This window comes from Rattus norvegicus, chromosome 19 (genome assembly GCF_021556685.1).
Source record: "Rattus norvegicus strain SHRSP/BbbUtx chromosome 19, alternate assembly SHRSP_T2T, whole genome shotgun sequence".
In the NCBI taxonomy this organism is placed as follows: domain Eukaryota; kingdom Metazoa; phylum Chordata; class Mammalia; order Rodentia; family Muridae; genus Rattus; species Rattus norvegicus.
The window spans coordinates 69574753-69599132 of NC_141552.1; the positions used below are offsets into that span (position 1 = coordinate 69574753).

General features: G+C 48.5%; 1 protein-coding gene across 2 annotated transcripts in view; it reads left to right on the top strand.

Annotated features, from left to right (window-relative positions):
• Positions 1-24380, top strand: part of Slc35f3 (solute carrier family 35, member F3) — a 270090-nt gene that overhangs the window by 175351 nt on the left and 70359 nt on the right. For both annotated transcript variants that reach the window (NM_001431967.1, NM_001431968.1), the window contains 1 exon segment: positions 13911-14235. In NM_001431967.1, the coding sequence (NP_001418896.1) occupies positions 13911-14235 (325 nt within the window).

The following is a 24380-nucleotide window of genomic DNA, read 5'->3' on the forward strand; positions in this document are numbered from 1 at the left end:
CCTACAGGGGCAGCTGGCCTACAGGTGGCCAAGTCAGAGGGAGGAATCCGATCTCAGGTATCAAATGGGCAAGTGCACAGCTCTGACAGGCACCTGATGTGTGAAATACTGGCGGAGAGGAGACGTCTGAACAGCCGCACCGGAGGACTAGGGAATGGAGCAGCATGGAGTCCTGAGGAAGAGAGCCAAGGGAAAGGGCCAGGGAGGGTGATACGCCAGCCACAGTCAAGAGAGGGTGTTTTACAGAAACAGTCTTAAGTGGGTGCTGCTCTACCAGCCAGATGGTGAGGGGCAGTCGTCTGGCTGAGAATGGGAAAGCAGTTGCCAACTGGGCGTTGTAAGAGCCTTGGCCTGAGCTGTTTGGGGAGTTGTAATATCTTGAAGGGAAGAGTAGAGTTGATTCCTTAGTAGGTGCTCAGGGAGGGCGAGGTGACTGGCCTAGAGGAGGAGGAGGCCCACAGTAGGAAAACACAGGTAGAGAGGAAGGGGGGCTGTGAGCCCTTGAGAGGAAGCCGGGAAGAGATGGTGGACCAAGAGGCAGCACAGCGTGGAGGCCTCAAGACCCGCTCTGGGTACTTTGATCTTTGCAACGTAGGAAGTGGAGTTTTCCTCTGCCTCAGATGATGGATGCAGACCAAAAGCTCCAAGAGGTGGGAACAGGTTCAGAATAGCTCTGCAGAGAGAGAGAGCCAAAGACGGATTTAATTCTTAAAAGCCTTTCTGGCGAGTAAGGCTTTCCCACTGGGTAAGACATCCTGTACCTTGGGGGAAGGGTCTGGAAGGAAGAATGAGGTGTCAGGACACCAACCTTCCTTTCCTACCCCTGCTGTGCTCACTAATTGACATCTCAGACATGTCACCTTGGCCTCTGGGGGCTGGCTGTCTCTTTCCTCAGGACTAGATCTTCAGTCCTACTCTTTGGGCAGGGACAGTCGATGAATCCAGCAAGTGGCTGACTCATTAAGAGATTGGTGTATCAGATTAAAGCCCTTTGCCAAAATAGCCGGAGGTAAAGAGTGGAGCTCTGGGTGACCCAGACAGGGACAAACAGGGACTGTGGCGTGTGGGCATGGGCATGCATGTGCCCGTGGGAACTTGCCAATGCGTGCTTTGGGGGGCAATTTTGATCACTGGGGATTGTAGCCTGCAGAAGGACTCCAGCTTGTTCTGTCCTCTTAGCGTATGCCAGATAACATGGTTGCAGAAAATGAATTGCAACAAACCAAGGAGAAGCTGAAGCCAGGCAACTGGGAGACGTGTAATGGGTACCCAGGCCATAGATGTGTGAGTGTGTGTGTGTGTGTGTGTGTGTGTGTGTCTGTGTGTCTGTCTGTCTGTCTGTCTGTGTATGTGTATCTCTGAGTGTCTGTGTATGCGTGTGTATCTCTGTGTGTCTGTGTATGCGTGTGTGTTTGTGCCTGTGTCTCTGTGTGCCTCTGTATGTGTGTCTGTGTGTGCCTATGAGTCTATATGTATGTCTGTGTATATATGTGTTTGTGTGTGTGCTTATGTCTGTGTGTGTCTGTGTGTATCTCTCTGTGTGTGTCTGTGTGTGACTATGTATGTGTCTCTGTGTGTCTGTGTCTGTATATCTCTTTTTGTGTGTTTGTGTGTATGTGACTGTATATATGTCTTTGTGTGTCTATCTGTGTGTCTTTGTTTGTATGTGTGTGACTCTGTGTGTGTGTGACTCTGTGTGTGTGTGACTCTGTGTGTGTGTGTGTGTGTGTAACCTTCGTGATCTGAGAAAACTGTCCGATGCCACTCCCAAGGTGCACAAGGCTCACCCAGAGGAGACTGACCTGAAAGGCTATGTTCAGCACCCCAGGGCTCACCTCTTCTACCACACCAGCAAGTTCACTCTTGCCTCCTAGATGCCACTGCTTCCTTTCTGTGAACTCAGGAAGCTTAGAAAACCATTTTCAATTCAAGATAAAATGCTCAGTGGCCTGTGCCTTCAGCTGTAAGTCTGCTCTGTCCTTTTGTTTGTTTCCATCAGAAAGTCCAACCCAATCAAAGCTAGAGGACTAGAGGAGCCACCCTACCTGGCAAGTAGCCCACACAGTCATGTGGAATACAGTTGGCCAGATGCCCCTTTCCGAAGGGTCCCAAGGCTGCAGAAGAAAAGCTGCCTAGAGGGACAGTCCTGCATATAATCCACCCACTTATTAACTCACATTTGCCCTGAGAGATCCAAGAGCCCGAAGTCTAAGGTTCTAGGCACACCATCTTCAACAAGGGGAAACACCAGAAAACAAAAGGCGAGTGTTCATCTGGGTGCGTGTGGTAGTCAGAGGCCACGGGAGCTCTGTGGCACCCTGCTGCGTGTATTCAGAGACTCTGGAGCACCTTGAGCTTGCTGGACAGGCTGTGACTAGCAGGGCAGGCGGATTAAGACTGATCCAAGGGAGCTCACATTGTTTGGGGCAAGAACAGATACACACTCCTTCTCAGAACAGATACCAAGGCTTCCTCTAAGGCATGCACAGCTTTTGCTGGCTAGCCCAGTTCCTTACAGGACAGAACTGGCCACGGGCTATGCGATTGCAGGCCTGCCTTCAACTCATGAGGCAATGCTACTGAGTCATGTTGGGAGTTATCTGGAGATGACGACGTTTGAGGAAGTGAGGGGGAGGGGGCACTCCAACGAGGGCTCTGCTCCTTGGGTGGTGGTCACGTTCAATATCTTTCTGGTGGTGGAGACAAAACAGGCGACGCTGGCAGCTCAAGGAAGGAAGGGTATATTTCCGCTCACGATTTTGGAGGTTTCAGCTCACAGTCTCTGGTGACACTGATGCTGGGTCTGAGTGAAGCAGAGTATCATGGGAGTGGGAGCAATATGGAAAAGACACTGCTCGGCTCTCGGTAGACAGGAAACAGGATATGGAAGCACAGGAATAACTCTAGGGCAGGTCCCAATTTTCTACTTCCTCCAACAAGGCTCTATACCCTCCCGATAGATAATCCACTCACGTTTTGAAGCCCTTGATGAATCAAGCTGCTGATAGGTCAGAGCCCTCGTGTTATACTAGAAGAAAGGGATTGAATCCAGCCCCCAGCTGCCTCAGGTAGACCTTCAGAGATACCCATATCATCTCTCTACTCCTCCCCACCTCATGGTCCCAAAGTCACCTCCTACTATAGTTTGAGTAAGTATGGCCTCCATAGGTTCATATATTTGAATACTTGGTCATCGGTTTAGTGGAACTGTTTGGGAAGGATTAGAAGGTGTGGCCTTGTTGGAAAAGGTGTTTCACGAGGGGAAGGCCTTGAGATTTCAGAAACCCACATGAGGCCTAGTCTCTCCCTGTTACCTGCAGGTCAGGGCAAGTTCTCAACTACTGCTCCTGCAACACCTCTGCCTGCTGCCACGCTCCCTATCATGATGGTTATGGACTCACCCTCTGAAACTGTAAGCAAGCCCCCAGTTACCCTGGTCATGGTGTCTCCTCATGGCCATTGAGCAGTAACTAAAATTACTTACCCAAGTCTCTATATTGGCCCAGATAGATTAGTTTCTAGTATAAAGCACCCATTTCGTTTATATAAAGATGTCTCCCCAGAGCCCATGGGTTCTCCCATTTCTATACTCTGCCTCCACTGGGGAAGTCACTTCACAGCTAATATTGAAATAATTCCCAAGGGGAGCGCTCTTGAGGGGAACCTTCTGACCTGGTGTGATTCCCTCTCCTCCTAGAAGGGAATCAAACTAAAGCTTCTACCACCTATGCTGGTCACCAACCTGCACAGTGACAGAGATCTGTGTCCTCATGAGCGCAACATGCATATGTGCCCCTCAAGTTCATCAGCCTCACACACCACAGACTGCAGAGTCAATCCCCTCTGTCCCTTCCCACTTCTCAAGGTGGGAAGTTATTGACATACTGAGCCACAATGTCCATTGTCAGAGCCTGCACACAAAGCCAGGTATGCAGATGTGCTGGCCCACAGTTACAATCTCAGCACCAGGGAGGTAGAGACAGACAGGTCATTGGAGCTGGCTAGCCAGCCAGCCTAGCTGATTTGGCACATGCTAGTTAATTTAGAGAGCCTGACTCAAAAGGCAAGATCAACGATTCCACCTATAGCTGGTCACCCAAGTCCTGCCGAGTGACAGGTCTGGGTCTGTGCTAGGTCCCTGTGAGCCTTGTGCCCCTGGAATTAATGAGCCCAGGATAGCACAGACTGCAGAACCCAGGCACAGCATTTGTCCTCACACTTATGGAGGCCGGGAAGGTCACTAGGAATGACTCCCCCAGATTAACCTCTGACCTCCACGTATATGTGTCCGCATACACAAAGAACATTCATCCCATCAAGCTAGAACCTCACTCCAACTTCATTTATCTCCCCTAATCTCTTCTCCAGAGGTCCTAGCACCACAGGTCACACCAGGATTCGGGACATCAACCTATGACTCTGGGAGACCTGCCATCACCCTAACACATTCAAATTCCAAACTATCAAATCCTAGCCCAGAGCCCCTCAGACTGTCAGGTTCTTCTGTCCTTATGGGGACCTAAAGTGTCCAACATCACAGCCGTTGCCAGGTCTCCATGATCACAGGTGCTATGATGTTGGGCATGTGCATATAGGAACTGAACCTCAGCTAATCATTGACTCATGACCTTGAGACAGCATCTCTCATGGCCTCCTCTGATCTAGCTATAAAAAGAGACCACTTATGGTCACAATTAGAAGGGAGAAAGAAAGAGATGGGTGTGTTCTGGCAGAGTCTGGTGTGGACATGGGGTGCCCCACCATCTTTTCTCTTAGTTCTTCTTCATTGTCCAGAGTCATTACTTCTGTGGTCCATGGTTTCCATTCTCTTCCTGAAGTAGGAATCATGGCGGGGGTTTCTCTGCCATGGAGGAGCGGCTGGAGTCGGTCTGACATAGAGTCCAAAAATTCACATGAGGGTGTTAAGGTTTGGTCTGCTGCTCCGGGCTATGATGCTGACATCTATACCTGAAGGTCTAGGCCTAGGGGCAACTTCTCATGTTTATGAGCTTTTGGTGTGCAAACCTTGATGTAAAACTATTGGTTAAATGGTAAATACATGGCTTGCTGCCTGCTGTACCATGGTGATGTGGTTCCCAAGGATGTCAATGCTGCCATTGCCACCATCAAGACCAAGCGCAGCATCCAGTTTGTGAACTGGTGCCCCACTGGCTTCAAGGTTGGCATTAATTACCAGCCTCCCACTGTGGTCCCTGGTGGCGACCTGGCCAAGGTCCAGAGAGCTGTGTGCACGCTGAGCAACACCACAGCCACTGCTGAGGCCTGGGCTTGCCTGGATCACAAGTTTGATCTGATGTAGGCCAAGCGTGCTTTTGTGCACTGGTACGTGGATGAGGGCATGGAGGACGGAGAGTTCTCTGAGGCCCGTGAGGACATGGCTGCCCTAGAGAAGGATTATGAGGAGGTTGGTGTGGATTCTGTGGAGGGTGAGGGTGAGGAAGAAGGAGAGGAATACTAGTTCATTCCTCCAGTCCCTGTATCATGTCAAACTCAAAAGTCCAGCTCCAGCACTAGCTGCAGGCATCGATGCTTCTGTGCTGTTTCCCTTCTGTGATCATGGCTTCTCCATGTGTACCTCTAAGTTTTCCATGAGGTCTCAAAGTAAAAGCTTTAAGAAAAGAAAAGGAGAGGAGAGGAGAGGAGAGGAGAGGAGAGGAGAGGAGAGGAGAGGAGAGGAGAGGAGAGGAGAGGAGAGGAGAGAAAAGAAAAGCTATTGGTTAAGTAAAATTGGCTCTAGTCAATCAGTGGAGGGATCAGAGGTAGGCAGGTCAGGAGTGACCTGGTTGGAGGAGAAGGGACTGAGGAAAAGAGGAAGAATGTGGGAGAAGAGGAAGCCAACACTGAATAGAAGAACAGGCAGGAGGGGAGAAAGGAGAGCTGCCATGGGTTAGCTGAGCCATAAAAACACAGCCTTGCGAGCTGGCCAGTTGGAGCTTAGAGCAGCCCAGATGAAACATAGTAAGTAATAACCTGGGTCATGGCTAGGAAGGCAGATTCTAACAGCATGGAGGGTAGGCAGCTGCCCAGCTGTTGTGCTGCCTAGGGCATGTTGTAAACACAAAGGCTGTGTGTGTGTGTTTCATCCGGGAACATAAATGGTCTACGGTGGGGAAGAAGCCCTGTGTGGGGATTTTTAGTAATTTTTACTACACGGGGGTGGAGGTAGGTGTCTAACCAAGCTGGGTGGACATGGTGGTCTGGGGGCGTTATCTAGGGATTGCCTTGGGACACACAGGTCCTGGGCCTGATCGACGAGTCTCCTTCTCGCTTTCCCTCCATGCCACTGCTAGATGACCACAGGCAGATCCCGAGGGAACCTTTAAAGAGTAGATGGAACAGATACTCAAATGTATTTGGGGAGATGCGTTACACTTGCAAACATAAAGCACACTAGGCATATGCAAGGCTCTCTTCTAAGCCTCTCCTTTTTATGAGACAGTTCGTTGGAAGCCTGCTCTGAGCTGTGTCTCTATCAGAGGGATTCATCTTTGGGCTCTGTCTTTCCCTGTGAAGTCTGAGGGGAAAGGAAGAGCTGGCCTGGATCCCCAAGGAGCTTCCCATTGTGCCTGGTTGAATAGAATGAGAGACACTTTAGCCTGTAAGATATGGACACAGTAAATACTGCCCACTTGCATGAAGCCAAGCCCTCTTCTGGTGGCTTCTTGTACCTCAAAGTTGATGGCCAGTAAAGATTTGTAGGCGAGCGGCCCCAAGCTTAGTTACCTGGGAGAAATACCAAGACGTAGCCTAGAGGTAAGCGTTTGCAATGGTGTTATCCACGGCAGAGCCAAACCAGAAGCAATCCCTGTGTCTATCAATAGATTCATTGATAAGCAGGATGTGGTGTGTCCTTACAATGGAATACTATTCAGCCATTAAGCTGGCCAGCGTACAGAAAACATGAATGAACCCCCACACTAGATCAAAGCTGCAAGCCTACATGTTTATGTTGCATGTCCAAAATGGGTGAATTGTGGGAACAGAAAACAGATTTGTGGTTACCTAGGGCTGAGGGTGAGGGCAGGATATCATTGCAAATGGGGTTGAAGACTAGATTGGGAATGATAGATACTTTAAATCTGTGCAGTCATGATGGCATCTTAATTTTATAAATCACTTAAAAATGACTTGTGTGCACCAAAGGGAGCTGGATTTTTATACTATGGAATTCAACCTCAACAAAACTGAGAAGCCAACAGCATGGCCTATGTAGCCGGAGCTGAGAGCCTTTGCCTCTCGCCTGATGTGGTGGCATCTGTTTTCTTTATAGGAGACAGGAACCGTGCCAGCCCACAGCATCTTTGGCGTGAACCTTGACTCCCTTCCCCTCAGGCCTGGGCACTATCTGGAGAGTTTGCCAGAGAAGTATCTGTGTTCTCTTGGACATTCACAGAGATTCATCTGATAAGAACTTTTAGAAAACACCAAATGACTTTCCAATCTCACTTTCTCATCCTAGAAGTGACTTCCACAGGACAGACGTGGGCATCACCTGATTTGTCATCTTCTCCAGGGAGAGTCACTTCATCTCCCAATATGAAAGGTCTTCCTTGGTACCCAAATGGGCTAGTGGCTGAGATGCACCCCCAGTCCATCCCTGATGGCCCAGGCCCCAGGTATTCCTCCAGAATGATTACAATGAGGAATTCCTCAGAGGAGACAATACAGGGTGTGTCTGCGTGGGAGGAGCCCTCAGCCACTGCTGGCTTAGGGTGATTCTTGAGCACAGGTATGATTATCCTATCATGTATGGAGGGAGAAGGACATGCTCCCTTGTACACACACATATACACACACATTACACACTACACATACCACACACACACACACACACACACCACATATACCAAATACATATACCACCAGATATACCACACCGCGCATACACAACACACACACACACATACACACCACTCTATACACACATACTACATACACATATACCACACATACCACATATACTACACACACACTACACACACACACACAACACACCATACCACACATACCACACACATATATTACCAGACATACCACACCGCACATACACACATACACAGGCACGTGCACACATACACACAGACACAGACACACACACACCTCGCTACACACACATACACACCACACCACACATACCACACACATATACTACCAGACATACCGCACCGCACATACACACATACACAGGCATGTGCACACATACACACACACACCATACCACACATACCACACACATACACTACCAGACATACCATACCACACACATGCAGAGAGAGAGAGAGAGAGAGAGAGAGAGAGAGAGAGAGAGAGAGAGAGAGAAGTTTCCCAGACTTGAGAGGAGTCTGAGGAGGGAGGCTGCCCCTCTCACTATAGCTCCTATCCAAAGCTTGTCTGAGCATCCCTTGGGCCGTTCATCGACTATAACCATGAACATGCCACACAGTGAGATGCGTGCTCTCCCACTGAAGTGTGTGGGGGGGGGTGGGTGCAGATGCTAACCACGTTCACACTCTGCTCCACACTCGTCCTTCAGCTAAGTCGGCTCCTTTTCCTACTCTTCCTTTGTGAAACAGGGTTGTCTGACACTTCCTCCCAGGGCATGGCTAAACATCACAGGTGACAAGTGACAGCGGATTTCAGAGCTCATCATCTTGCTCAATGTCCTAAGGCAAAACACAGTTATCCTTGATCTCCTATATCTTCTATGTTGTCAATCTTGTGTGAGGCTTCAGGGTCCCTACCATGCCCAGGTGTGATACTTGAGAAGTGCCACCTTGCACATACCTGTTCTATAATCAGTTTTGCACATGTATGTTCTGTAATTGTCTCTCTCGGGTACAGTGATCACAGACCACTCAGTGCTCTGGACTGAGCCTCAGTGCTTCTCACTGACTCCCTGACTCCCTGATGATTGATCCGCTCACGGGACGCGGGACACAACCCCATGGTCAGGAGAAAGTCCATGCTGTGGTGCATTTGGTTAAGTGCCGGATAGAAACATGATGTAGCCTCATGTCCGCCATGTGGACGTGCCGATGGGCAGCAGAGGCACAGGCCTGGAGAGATCCCTGTTTACTGCTCAGACAGGAAATGCAGGAAATGCAGCCACGTGTGGGCAGTGGCATCTCTGACTCTGTGGTGACCACGGATTGCTCTCCCTTCCACCTCTTGGCATTTTCACACATAAAGATAGGCAATTTACTTTTATTCACAGTGGTAGGAAGTGTTGGGAGTAAGTTGTGTAGGAGCTGGAAAGACACATCAGTTGGCAAGTCATAAGGACAGGAGTTCAATCCCCATGTTTAAAAGTGGGGCCCAGGGAGACATTTCCATTGGTAAAGTACTTGCCATGCAAACGTGTGGACCAGGGTTCAGATCCCAGGACACACACAAAAGTTGGGTGGGTGTGGTGGCTCACCTATAGTTCTGGAACATGGGAAACAGAGACAGGAACTGTCAGAGCAAGCTGGCTAGCCAAAGTAACAGAATGGGTGAGCTCCAGGCTCAGTGAGAGATCCCACCTCAATACACCAGGTGGAGTACAACCAAGAAAGACACACAGAGTCAATGTTGGGCCTCTGCATACATGCTCACATGCACACACACATACACAGAACTCTCATTCACACGTGTGCATATAGCACGCACACATACACACATACACATATACGCATGCGTGTGCACACACAGGAGAACTCTCACACACATTTGCACATAGCACACACACACACATACAGACATGCAAACACATACATACACAAAGGAGAACTCTCACACGTGCACATAGCACACATACATACATACATACATACATACATACGTAAAAAATAATAAAAATAAAAAGATCAACATGATGAAAGATACTTGTAATCCCAACAAGTCAGAGTCAGGCAGATCCTTGGGCCTCACTGACCAGCCAACCTCGCATAATCAGTGAGCTGCAGGTCACTGAGAGACCCTGGCTCAGAAGCAAGATGAGCTATATCTGAGAAGTGACACCCAAAGTTGATGCCCAGCCTCCACACACAGGAGCACACAGGTGCCCACATACACACACACACACACACACACACACACACACACACAGGAGAACTCTCATTCATACATGTGCACATAGCATGCAGCATGCATACACACATACACATACACACACAGAACTCTCATTCACACATGTACACACAGCATGCCCACATACACGCACAGGAGAACTCTCATACATACATCTGCACATAACACACACATACAAACATACATACACATATGCACAGTAAGGGAATTAGCATAATCAAGATGTCAAGGCTCAGGGCAAAGAAATGAGGTGATGACCTCCTTGTCTACTGTTCTTTATGAGTATAGGTCCATGTTGCTCGAAGTGTGCTCCAAGGCACCCTAGTCCCCAGCACAAGTGTCACATCTCTGACAAGCAAGGGGACTCACCTTGCCTGTGAACCTTGGATATTCCTACAACCCCTCTCTTCAGCATTCTCTAGACTTGCTCAGCCACAGAGCCATTTAGCTAGCATGCCGATGCCTATGCTACCCTTGGGAAACACAGTCCTAACTTAGTGCTGTTGTCTTTAGTTATATCATCGCGCTGGGTTGTTGTTGAGTGTCTTCGTTTCATTTGCTGTTGGTAATGCTCCCTTGGTGAGCAGGACGTGGAGAGACTGCAGAGCTAGAGAAAGCTTGGAGAGGCTTGGAGAGGCTCCAAGCAAAGTTAGCAGCACAGAACATGGGGGGCGGGGGAGGGTGGAAGGTTTGTGAAATAAAACACAGGCAGATGCAGTCTCATACAACTGTAAGCCCTGTGTTGAGGAGACAGAAACAGGAAGATCAGTATGTCAGTCAGCCTTGTTGAGTCAGTGGGTTCCAGGTTCTGTAAGAGACTCAGTCTGAGAACTAAGGTAGAGAATAATTGAGGTAGATACTGATGTCAACCCCTGGCTTACACACACATACACAGACATACACACGCACACACATATGCATGCACGTACACACATGTGCACACACATGTGCACACACATATGCATATACACAATGGACACAGACACACATGCTCACACACACAAATGCACACTCACACATGCATGCATACACATACACACATGCACGCACATGTGCTCACACATATGCATATACACAATGCACACATACACACATGCACACACATGTGCTCACACACCTGCACTTGTGTGAGTTGGTGGCATTCCGTCTGTTCACACAGCTTCTCAGCATCACAGCTTGGCCCCCCGTGTTGGTGAGCTCACCACACCGTATTGACTACCTTTCTCGTTGTTGCTGGGATAGTGTCAAGAAGCAAGTTAAGGAAGGAGGATCTATTTTAGTTCTGTTTGGGGACACGGACCACCACAGTGGGAAAGGTACAGTGGCCAAGGTGTGACACTGCTCAGGACTGGCTTTCTTTGGTTTCCTCTTCCACTCAGCCCAAGTCCCCAACCCGTGGAGTGGTGCCACCCACTCAGGATGGGCTTCCTCCTTCACTTAACCCTCTCTGAAAACTTCCCCACAGAGAACACCCATAGTGTGCCTCAGCTGTGCCCTGGGTTTCTCCAAATCCAATCAAACACGACCTCTGCACTTTCATTAATAAAAGTCGTGGTTGAAGACGTACGCTAGACTCCTCGGTGAATCCCCAGAGTCTTACCATGAGCTTCACTCCTAAACAGATGTTGTCTTTATTTCTACCGCTTTTTAAAACATGAGCTCATAGCAGAGACAGGGATACTCCGAGAGCTTGAGCAGCACAGAGCTGCAGGGGCTGAGCAAGTCCGACAGGCAGTCAGTGGAAATTGAATCTGTCACACTTCTGCTGGAAGTGGATTCACTCTACCTTTTGAAAATCCACTGTAATTCAAGTCAGCAAACACTGGTGGGAAGGCCTGAAGCAAGAGGCCAGGCCTGTTCTTGTCACACTCTTGTGTCCCTCTCCACCCTAGGGCACTTGCAGAACCACATGGAAACTTGACTAGGCATCATGGCCATGGTTTCCCTGGGGTCTTCCAACTTAGAAATGGCCATGTCAGAAACCCGAGGGTATATATCCATCCCAGTCTGGCTTTAGATTCACTGTGTGGCCAAGAATGAGCTTCTGCTCCTCCTCCTCCTCTAGCTACCGAGTGCTTGTATTACAGGTGTGCACCACCATGGTTCAGTTTATGCAGTGTTGAAGATGGTACCCAGAGCTTTGTGCATGCTAAGCTCTAACTGAGTTATATCCTAGTCCAAGCTGCATATCACTAAAACACAGGAGAGTTTGGCTTGGGCTAGCTATGGTCTCACTGAGTCACCACCTTGAGTTGGGATTTGCCCCATAGAAGTATGTTTCAGAAAGCATGCACTTTCGTTCAATTGAAACTGTTTAAATGACTGTTGAGGTTAATCAAAATACAGAGAGCGTTAAGCCCAGTATGTTTGGCGCCCACATCCTGCACCCCTGTTGTGACTAGGGCCTCTAGGCAAATGTGTTTCTCCATTCAGCCAAGTACTGGGGAGATGCCATGAAAGGCAAGTTCTATATGTCTTCATCTGCCCACGCCCTCACACGCGACACCAGCTCTCTTACCTTCTCAGGGTCTTGGAGAACATGGGCTGGTACAGCCCAGTTGAGGGCTGCAGACTGACTTCTCCAAGTGGCACGCTTTCTGTGTCTATGGACTTTGTCACAGTAGCTGCCCAGAGCTTAAGGCTCTGAGGGGAAGCTTGAAGGTGAGGCTGATGGCCATCTGCAAGAAGCTGGGTAGAGTGGAATGTTCATTTGGGTGTGATATGTGGAATAAGAGGAGAATCACCTGCTTCTCAGAGCCAGGCAGAAAGGAACATCAATCAAAGACATTGTAGACATTGAAGTTCTTCACCCCCTCCATGAGGAATCCCTACGCCATATTGCAACCCAGCAACATGTAACATATGTCATGCAACATATATCATGTAACATGTAACATGTCAGCTGACATACATGAAGTGAAAAGCCAGACCTGGTGGTGCACATATGTTATCCTAATACTGGGAAAGCTGAAGTAACAGAACCTTAAGATCAAGACCAGCGCAAGCTACAGTAAATCCATGGCCAGTCTAGATACCTTGGTGAAAGGCTTCTTCAACACTCAAAGTGATGGTGAATGCTGGGGTTGTGGCTAAATGTTAGGAACTTGCCTGGCATTCCAAGGCCCTGGGTTTGCATTCCCAACACCACAAATATGTCAGGCTGGGGGATGTAGCTCAGTTAGTAGAGTGCTTGCCTAGCATGCATGAAGCCTTGGGTTCAAGCCCTACTCTTTCATAAACTGGATGTGGTGGCACACAGCTGTAATCCTTGAACCAGGAAGGAACAAGTAGAGGCATTGGAAGTTCAAGGTCATCTTCAACTCCATAGCAAGTTTGGTGGCACACTGGGACATATAAGACCTCGTGTTTCAGTTTCTCCACATTCTGGAAATATGTTCCTCAAACTCACCATGCACATCACCTGTTGACGTCAGGTCCAGTTCAAGGGTCTGGGTCTGGAGCCCAAGAGTTTGCCATTCTTTTTTTTTTTTTTTTTGTTCTTTTTTTCGGAGCTGGGGACCGAACCCAGGGCCTTGCGCTTCCTAGGTAAGCGCTCTACCACTGAGCTAAATCCCCAGCCCCAAGAGTTTGCCATTCTAAAAGTCCCCCAGAGCAATGCTGAAGGCTGCTGATGGAGCCTGACCTGGGGGTCACTCCCTGTGGTCCAGTGTCCTCAGGGGTAGGAAACCTAGCTAGCATACATCTTCCAGATGTAGCCCAGAGCATTGCCTGCCTTCCTGCCCCCGCGTGGTTGCCAGGGATCCAACTATGAGTTCAGCCAGAAGTCTGAAGACCCAGCTAACACCCCTTCTCTTCTTCAGGGGAGGAGCGCCCCCGGGAGCCCCCGGGCCCTGCAGAGGCCCAGGCGCCAGCTGGGACGGAGGCTGGCGGGAGGACCAGCCGGCACCACTGGACATGTTCTCAGGAGCAGCTCAGAAAGGTCTTCTGGGGAGTGGCTGTCGTGTTCTGCGTGTGTGCCTCCTGGTCGGGGTCCACGCAGCTCGCCAGGCTGACTTTCAAGACCTTCGACGCACCCTTCACCCTGACGTGGTTTGCCACCAACTGGAACTTTCTGTTCTTCCCATTGTACTACGCAGGTCACGTGTGCAAGTCCACAGAGAAGCAGTCTGTGAAACAGAGATACAGGTAGGGACTCCTAGACCGATAATCACTCACCTGGGGCTGTTCCCCAAGTGCCAGGCAGCCGAGTTGACCCTGGAAGCCAGCGCTGGTGGGCAGCGGGAGGGGCCAAGGGTGAGACACCACAGTAAATGCACCTGCTCTGTCCCGAGGTCAAGGTCAGAATTCTCTCTGCCTTCTGTGATAAAGCCTCCACTCTTCACCTCCACACCTCCACCCTAGCAGCCCATGTCTACATCATAGGGAACAGGTAGCATCTGGTAGAAAGAGCCATGGTGGTCTTGGAGGCATAGAAATGGAAGCAGAACCTTCACTCTGGCAAGGAGAGTGAAGCGTACTGAGGTCAAGGACGGAGGTGGTGGGAACCAGATGCTTGGGGCAGCTCACTGCCTTTAACCTCTTTCTGATTTCCACACATCTTCCCTCAGGTGAATGATAGAATGAGTTTGAGCGTCTGACAACAAGGCAGGGTGCATAGTTAACAAACCACATCATCTCCCACAGAATGACGACCCACACCTCACCATACGGCAGGCCCCCTGGGCCCTTCCTGAGAGCTGTTGGTATGACCCACAGGGTTTCATATTATCATACCCGTGGTTGCTCTGTGTCCAACATGGGCTGCATCCAAGGGCTGTCTTAATCTGTCTTGCCTGAAACACCCAAGAAAGACTGTTGGCTGGCATGACACTATTGACCCTGGAAAGCTGTTTGTCACCAGTTCCTGCCTGGGGTTGAACAAAAGCGAGAAGTCATAGGCGTTCCCTTCTGGCCTCACCACCTTCCTCCAACCATACCCATCCATCCATTATATGACCCCTTAAGGTTGCTGTCCTAGGCGGCATCTCTGCTGCTGTGATAAAACACTGACCGAAAACAACCAGAGAGGGGAAGGAAACAATTGGTTTGTCTTGGGTGTCTTTATCACACTACATCATTGAGAAAATCCAGGGCAGAAGTTCAAGGCGGGAACTGAAGCGGAGGCCATGCAGGGTGCTGCTTACTGGCTCGCCCTCCAAGGCTTGCTCAGCCTGCTTTCTTACAGCACCCAGGACTACAAGCCCATGGAGTAGCACAACGTACAGGCCAATCTGATGCAGGAAATTCTCTCGTTGAGGTTCCCTCTTCCCAGATGACTCCAGTTTGTATCAATTTGTAAAAACACAAAAAAGCAAGGAAGGAAGAAAAGGAGGGAGGGAGGGAGGGAGGGAGGGAGGGAAGACAGTTGCAAAATCCCACAACAACCCATTTCAAATCTGGAGCCTGCCTGAAGTTGCCCTTAGGGGTCACAAGATAAAGAACATCACTGAGCCCAGGGAGAAAAGCAGTTGGACACTGAATAAAGCAGTCTTTATTGGAACCTAATTTTATCTGAGAAATATGCCATTGTGTTGGCATATTGTCACACAGTTAGAGCTGGAATCCTTTAAGAATCGACCTGTAAGGCAGGACACAAATGCGAGAGGAAAGGGCTCTGATGGCGTTTGCACGGAGCCCCAGGACCAGCCTCCCGTGCCCTTTCGGGGTCTGGGGACAAGAACCCAGAACCCACAGGGTCTTCCGTGCTGACTTAAGGCAACAGCTTCTGAGCCAGCCAGAAATGGCTGGGGAGATGCTTAATGCAGCAAGCAATCCTGAACAGCTGCCAAGACAGGAAGCAAATAGATTTAGGAACTGTGAGTGGGACCCAAGAAATCCCCACAGGCAGGAAGATATAATGCCCTGAGTCATGGGGAAGAGCAGGCATCCAGGAAAGGAGGCATTTGATAGTTAAGTGGTCCTGAGTGTATCAGCCTATAATTAGGAGACAAGACAAATGCTCCCTCTGGTTCCCATCAACCATGCACACCGAAAGAGTCCCCGAACCTCAAAGGTAGCATGGCACCATCCCAAACACAGGCAGTAGGGACAGTCCACCTGAGGACAGGATTGACTGCTGACACTTGGGAGCAGGGATAGCCTAGCTAGCACAACTTAAACTGTTGGGCTGAAAAACACAGAGCAGTGTTAAACTCAAGGTGGTGGCAAGGTCAGAGGAAGCAAGACAGAAAGACTACAGGGAAAGATTAGTCAAAGAGAAACAAAGTCCCAAGGCCTGGGCTCCAGTTGACTGGCTTCCTGTGCAAGCATCCAGGAAAAGTCTAGAAAGTAGGCTGGTGAGATGGCTCAGGAGGGAAAGGCATTTGCCCTAAGCCTGACAACCTGAATTCAGGCCCCAGGACTCACATGTTGGAGAGAGGAATGGACAACCTAGGAGTTGTCCTCTGATCTCCACTTGTAGGACATGATATGCATGTACCTGAACCACCCCACCCTCTATGCTGGCTGCCTCCACGCACAATAAAGAAAATGGAGATGTGGGTTAGTGGCTAAAGGTGCTTGTTGCTCTTGCAGAGAACTGGAGTTTAGTTCCTAGACACCCACACTGGACAGCTCACAACCATCTGTACCTTCAGTTCCAATGAATCCAGTGCCCTCTTCTGGCCCCTGTGGGTACCAGCATACACACACACACACACACACACACACACACACACACACACACACACAAACACATACACATACACACATACACACACAAACATACACATACACACATACACACACAAACATACACATACACACATACACACACAAACACACATACACACATACACATACAAACATACACATACACATACAAACATACACACACATACACATACACATACATACATACACACACATACACAAACATACACATACAAACATACACATACACACATACACACACAAACACACATACACACATACACATACAAACATACACATACACATACAAACATACACACACATACACATACACATACATACATACACACACATACACAAACATACACATACAAACATACACATACACACATACACACACAAACACACATACACACATACACATACAAACATACACATACACATACAAACATACACACACATACACATACACATACATACATACACACACATACACAAACATACACATACAAACATACACATACACACATACACACACAAACATACACAAATACACATACAAACACACACAAACATACACCACATACACACATACATACACACATACATACATACATACACATACACAAACATACACACAAACACATACACATACACACATAAACACACAAACACACATACACACATACATGCAAACATACACACATACACATACAAACACACACAAACACACATACACACATACATGCAAACATACACACATACACACATACACACATACATATACACACATACATACATACACACATATATGCACATACACACACAAACACACAGATACACACATACACACACAAACATACAGATACACACATACACACAGATACAAACATATATATATTTATGTTTATATTTATATATATATATAAGTAATGATAAAAAAAACATTTAAAAGAGTCATAAAGGGGGCTGGGGATTTAGCTCAGTGGTAGAGCGCTTACCTAGGAAGCGCAAGGCCCTGGGTTCGGTCCCCAGCTCCGAAAAAAAGAACCAAAAAAAAAAAAAGAGTCATAAAAAAGAATTTGGCTCACTGCAAGTTGCCTGAGAACAATGGGGAGAAGCAGATGATTGGAAGACAAAGCTGACTTACACCTTGCCCAGTTTATATCTCAAAGATTATCCCACCCCAATGCGGTCTTTTCTAAGCATGGGCTGTAGAAGTTCTGTGGCTAGATGAGGATGCTCACAGTATCTGGGGAAGCATGAACACCCCACTGGGGTGAGGGGAGGTAGCCAGGAGAGCCAGAAGAGCCTGAGGAGGTCACCTTTGTCATGACGCAGATGGGGAGGGTTTTAAACAGTCTAGGATGCACAGGTTGTGGAAAAATACTAGAATCCCATCTTTCATCTTTGTGCTTTAATCAAAATTGATGCTAGAGGAAGCCTTAGCTGATGCCGAGATGGGTCTCTTGGCAGAGAGCACTAGCAGAGATCTGAGGGAACAGGAGCCAAGCAGAGACCTGTGGCCTCGAGAAAGAGGCTGGATGGTGAAACAGCTTCTCTGGGGATTTCAGGAAACGCAAAGCTTCTCACTCCTGAGCAAAAGCTGGGGGTGAGGGGTGCAAAGGGAAGCGGGTGTGTGGCACCTAGCGTTGAGCAGAGAGCTAAGTCTCTGGGTCCTTGTGTCAGGACATCTGATTCAATGGGTCTGGGTGGACCGAAAGTTGCCATTCTAAGTCATGTTCAGGAGGCCATGTGCTGCTAGCCGGTGACTAATTGGCTATTCTTAGCTGGCAGCTTTCCAAAATGTCCTGATCCAGGGCTGGGAACATGGCTCAGCCAGTAACTAGAGTCCGTGTCTATAGCACACATGTAAAAGCAAGGCAGACATGGAAACCTAGAGGCAGAGATGGGGGGGATCCCTAATGCAAGTCAGCAAGCAAGGGACTCAGTGAGAGACCGTGCCTTAGCACATGAAGTGATGAGACTGAGGAAGACACCCCAGTGTCCACCTCTGGTTTCCACACACACACACTTAGACACATGTGCACCCCCATGTAAATGCTACAGGCCTGACTGAGCAGAGGATCCAAGAGTCACTTGGCCACATAGAACAGATGGCTGCTTCAGTATCTGAGTTCTGCTTCTGCTCCACTCCCGAGGGAAGGCTCCGTGCATGCACTACATTCTCAGAGCTGGGCTGTTAATAAACGGAGGCTTACACACGCGAGCGCCCTGGTGTCTGCAGGGCCCTGGTGTCTGCAGCTCAGTGCACGGACTTGAGGAAGGAGAATCCACTGAGGTCTCCTCTGTGGGCTCCAGCGGGCTAGGTAGTCTGTACTTTGTGCGTTGTGGGAGAGCTGAGCACCACAGCACCATGAGGGCATTCGTCTTGGAGAAATGAGCTCCCAGTCCTGGAGGTTTCGGACATTGTTCTAGAGCATTGGCCAGGTGCCTCACACTCAGATACAGGCATCAGGAAATAGAAGTGGGCGAGTCACAGGCCCACCAACTTGGGCTTTCTGTTCTTGCTGTGGGCCTCCCAGTGAGCCCTCTCTAACCCCAGGTGTCATGTGTCCCAGCTGAGGGTTCTCTCCTTCTCACTGACGGCTAGGATGTCCCAGCAGATAGCCAGGACTCAGGGAAGGCTCTGCAGCATTACCCAATTAAATACTCAAATTGATCTTGGCACTGGTGGTGTTTCTCCCTACACGGCCCAATGTTCTGGGTTTCTGAATGAAAGGCACACACAGACTTTATATTTTGAAATGCCTAAGGCAGCTCAATAGCCAGGCTACTTCCTAATCTCTACGTGGCTCATCCACCTCCCTCTGATGTTCCTGGGGTTATTACTAAAGTCTATATTTCATCTTTGCTGACCTGGACCCAGTTGGGCAGCCATCTTTGAAAAGATGTCCTGCATGGTGGCTGTGCTCTCTGCCTCTCACCTTCTCAGGCCTGGCCTCCCTCCTCTCCTGGTCATGGCGGATCTCCTTCCTCTCCTTTCTCTCTGTCCCTAGTCCAGGAATCCTAAGTCCTGCCTCTGTCTGCCATGCCCAGCCATTGGCCTCGGGCATCTTTATTTACCAATCAGAACCAACTGGGGGCAGGGTCCCTGGAACAGGAAGATGGCATCTCAGACCCAGGAGTACCAGGGTCAGCAGAATCCAAAATGGAACAGATGGAGCCTTTGCAGCCTTGTCAGTGAGCCTTCCAGAAACTCCAGCCCTAGTGACCCGCTTTCAAAAGCAAGCACGGACAAGACCTTCTACCCCTGGCCGCCGCCAAAAAGGAAGATGGGGAAAGAGAGAAGGGACAGAGAGGCGACGGCAGCTCTTCTCAGCTTTTGTAGTTCTAGGCTTCCAAAACAGCACTCAGAGACAAGGGCCATCCCATATCCCGTGTCTTCAGCTTTCGAGCTGAGTGCATAAGTAGGCACAGGTTGCTGCAGGAACGGCGTCCACCTTGCAGGGACAAATTTCAGTGTTTGCAACTAGATATTCATCAGTCCAGTCTGAAAAGGGTTCTTGTGTATCAAGGAGAGACACTGGGAAGCAGTGATCAGAGAGCTTTTCCTCTCAGAGCTCAAAGGCTGGGGAGTGAGCCAGAGAGGGAGTGCATGAGCGGGGCCAGGAAGAAGAGTCCCAGGGGTGCATGCCCCAGGGCACAGGGGAAAAGCCAAGAGGAATCGAGGCTGGACAAACAGATGGTTCCTGGATGCCAAGGGAGGTATGGAACATTCTAAGCAGATGGAGAAGCTGGATCCTAGGAGGTGTGTGGGTGAGAGCAGATCCCAGGGAGCCCCTGCTCCGTGCAGAAGAGGTTCAGAGCTGGCATGACTCCCAGAGCTACCGCAGTGACAACCAGGTTGCAGGTTTTAAAACCACTCATAGAGAGTGTGATGGAGCCGGGCTGCAGGCCAGGTTAGCTCACCAAACACCTTCTTAATGTCTGCCTTACCAGGACATGTAGGCAGGTGTGGATGAGACAGATGTTGTCCTATCCCTAAAGACCTCACAGAGTGGGAACGAAGCCCACAGAGAACCAGAGTGGAGCATGAGGGGGAGGTAGGCGACACTTGAGGCAGACAGACTTGACAGCATCGTGGCTGCTAGGACAGGGCAGACTGGATCCTAGAACAGGGATGGCCTGTGGCTCTGTTCTTTGCATATATGTATTAGAGTGTCTGTGTGTGTGCGGATGTGTGTGGATATGTGTGTGGAGGCTAGAGCTCAACCTTAGACCTCACCCCTCAGATGCAATAACCTTGCCTTTTCACTTTGGGACAGGGTTTCTCTCGGGCCTGGGACTCAGTGATTAGGTTAGGCTGTTGTCCAGAAGCACCAGGGAATGTCTGTCCCTATTATCACACCTGGCTTTTCATGTGGGTTCTGGGGATCAAACTTGGGTCCTCATCCTTCAAGGTTTTGAGAAGACTGATAGCATCTGAGCCATTGCAGGAAGGAGGATTCCTGGAGTCACTCATGTAGCCTCTAACAGCATATATCCTTGTGTTTCGTGTCATAGGTGGGATGAGTGTCGGGTATCTCTTTGGAGGGGGAGGGGTGTGTGCAAGTAAGAGAGCTGTAAATCTAGAGCCAGGGCTCCTGTTTGGAATGCTCACTTTCTTTTTTGGACATATATTTGGACATATATATATATATATATATATATATATATATATATATATATATTATTGGTGAAAATCACTTCTACCTCCGAGTTTGCTGAGCTGCAGTGTGGTGAAGGTAAGTCTTCTCCCCACATAGTTCGGAGCAGTTTTTCCAGGCACTGCGGTAAATACGAAGGTGTAGCAGGACAGCAGGAATCAGCACTACCCTTCACCTCCTGACTCCTCATATGTTGTGCCCATGCTGAGTGAAGTCTTCTCTCCCCTCCCCTCCCCTTGCTCACTCTGAGCCCCAAGCCCACTCAGTCCGTCCTTCCCAACAGCAGTTCATTATCAGCTGCTCCTAGAAACAGAGGAGCCAAGCGCTCCATTCCAGGAGGATCTGTTAGCTCCCAGTCTGAGGGGAACACCCACCTCCGCCTGGCTCCATCTTTCTCTGCAGTACTAGGCTCCAAGTAAGGGAGCACATCCTTTATTCATTTGTTGTAAAAATTATTTAAATCCAAGTCCGGAATTTCGACACCACATTAGCTATTTAAGTTCCCAGATGAAAGACTCACAACCTTTGTATTTACAATTAGCCTTAAACAGTACAAAAGCTGGCCAGCTTTCCTACCCTCTGTGTTTATTAGAATCTACTTTCCTATTGATAGCCCCGAGTTATTACTTATTGTGCTGCATCTGGGCTGCTCTTAGCTCTGATTGGGCAGCCCTAAGGACCATGCTCTCTAGACTCCTAACCCATGGCAGCTTCTCCTTCCTCCTCTCCTCACCTTCTTCCTCCTCGTGGTTCCTCTCTGACCCCAAGCCCATGAAACCTAAACCCCACCTCTGTCTCTGTCTATTAGCTGTTGACATCTTTATTTACCAACCAGAAATAACTTGGGGGCAAGGTCACTTAGCATGTTACATGTAGACTCTCTCTCTGGGACAACTAGGTCTTGGGGGTCCACATTTAGCAATAGATAGCAATAGATCAAACCTCAACACTCATTTATTTCCTTCAAGAAGACAAAATCCATGAGGGTGTAAGGGTTTGAAAAATGCTGAAGGAAGACCCCAGACTCAGATACTATGCAAAAAAACAATGAGCATTTATTCTGCAGAAACATCTAGGATACTATGGTCACCATCGTTCAGAATAGCAACAGAGACAAAGACATTCAAATCCCTTTTATTACAGAATTCCTTAATTGCTTCTGAGATAGTAACAGATTCCTAAAACTTAGGGGACATTCCAAGGGGGTTACAAAAACCATTAACCAAAGGTTATAAAAAAGATATACTCCACAGGACCACAGGTGCAAAAAATAGGAGGTAAGATATTGACTGGGTCTATCTGTATAAAACTTCAAGGACAGCTTAGTTATGGTCTTTAACTTTCCACCAGCCTGTAAGATAGTAACAAACGTTAATGTTTAGCCAGATAATTGTTCCCTAGTGGATATGTACATAGACAATCTCTACTATAAACCTCTTTTTCAAGTTATGACCTGGATTTATGTGCAAACTCGTAGTGACTTTTTACCATGTGAACACACACTCTGAAAGTCAGTCCTAAGAGTCCTAAGAACAAAGAGAAGAGGCAGGCCTCCCTCCCCTTTTCCTCCCTAAGACTTTAACCCAGAGCTTTGCAACTCCTGCAGAGATAGAACAAAAGGCTTCTTTACCTAGCCTTCCACTGTTCTCACCATGAGGTGCCAAACCAAATAGTACAGCCTCCAGCCCCAGAGCAACTCAGACAGGCAGATCAGCTGCAGAAGCAAAGTACTTTTCACTTATTATGGATAGCAAATGGTTCATGGTCTAGTTTCTGAGTGGAGACAAAATGGACTCTTCAAGGGTTCACAAATTAAGTCTCACATTTTACTGTGACACTGTTGCTTGTCTTCATAACTGGTTTGAACACGATTTTGGGGCTGCAATTTTTGATTTGGCTCATGTTTGTAGCCTGGTGGTTGACAATGAAAATTACAAAGGAGCGTACTCAGGCCCAGAGGCCATTTTAATGAAAGCAAAATGCAGCTCCTATTAACATGCACACACGTGCACATAGCCAACTGAGGATCAGGGACTCCATGTCTAGATGCGAAGTTGCAGCAGGTCTCCTGTGTCAGCAAAGAAAGAAGTGACCCAGGGTGATTTGCATGGGTGTCTGTTTTAGGGTGGTACTTAAACTAGGATTTATTTTGTAAAAGCAAAACAGAGCCTGAAGAGAAGGCTCAGAGGTTAAGAACACTGATTTTCCAGAAGATCTGGGTCCAGTTCCCAGCACCTTCCTGGCAGCTAACAAGTATCTGTAACTCTTATTTCAAAGATTCCAATGCCCTCTTCTGGCCTCTGTGGGCACTCTACACACGTAGTACACAGACATAAACATAGACAGGACACTCACACACATAAAATAAAAATAGTGGACCTTCAAAAAAAACAGTCAGGCATGGTTCACATGCCCTGTCACCCCCAGGCAGATACAACACCATATTGCTGGCTTAGCACACTGAGTGCCTTCCAGCATGTGCCCCCATACACACTTCTCTGTAAAGAGCTCTGAGTTCACACTTCAATATGGTGTAGTGGATTCCAGACAGTTCCTGGCTGTGCGTTTCTGAAGCACTTTTTAGCTGCACTGGGACAAGTCAGAGCTGAGGCAACAGCTCCTGGTCTCTCCTGCTTTCCTAAGCCAGCTGGTTGGTCTGCTGCCTAGGGTCTTAGTTATTCCTTGAACAGATAATGGGGACTGGCTCAGAGTTCAGCAGATTTAACACTGTGCTTTCAGGTCCTATATGGACTGGCCACTGAGCTGTTGCCTCAGTTGCTTGCATTTTATCAAAAGGTCAACCCCAGGTCAACTCCAGAGCCTGTGTGTGTGAAGGTATGTGCTTAAAGAATGGAAGCACTTATGTGGCTGCCATGCCACACCAGAGGAATTACGTCTTGGGGCAGAGAGTATGTCAAGATATCCCTGGCTAAAGTAGAGATTTGTTAATGTTGTATCATAAGTATCAAG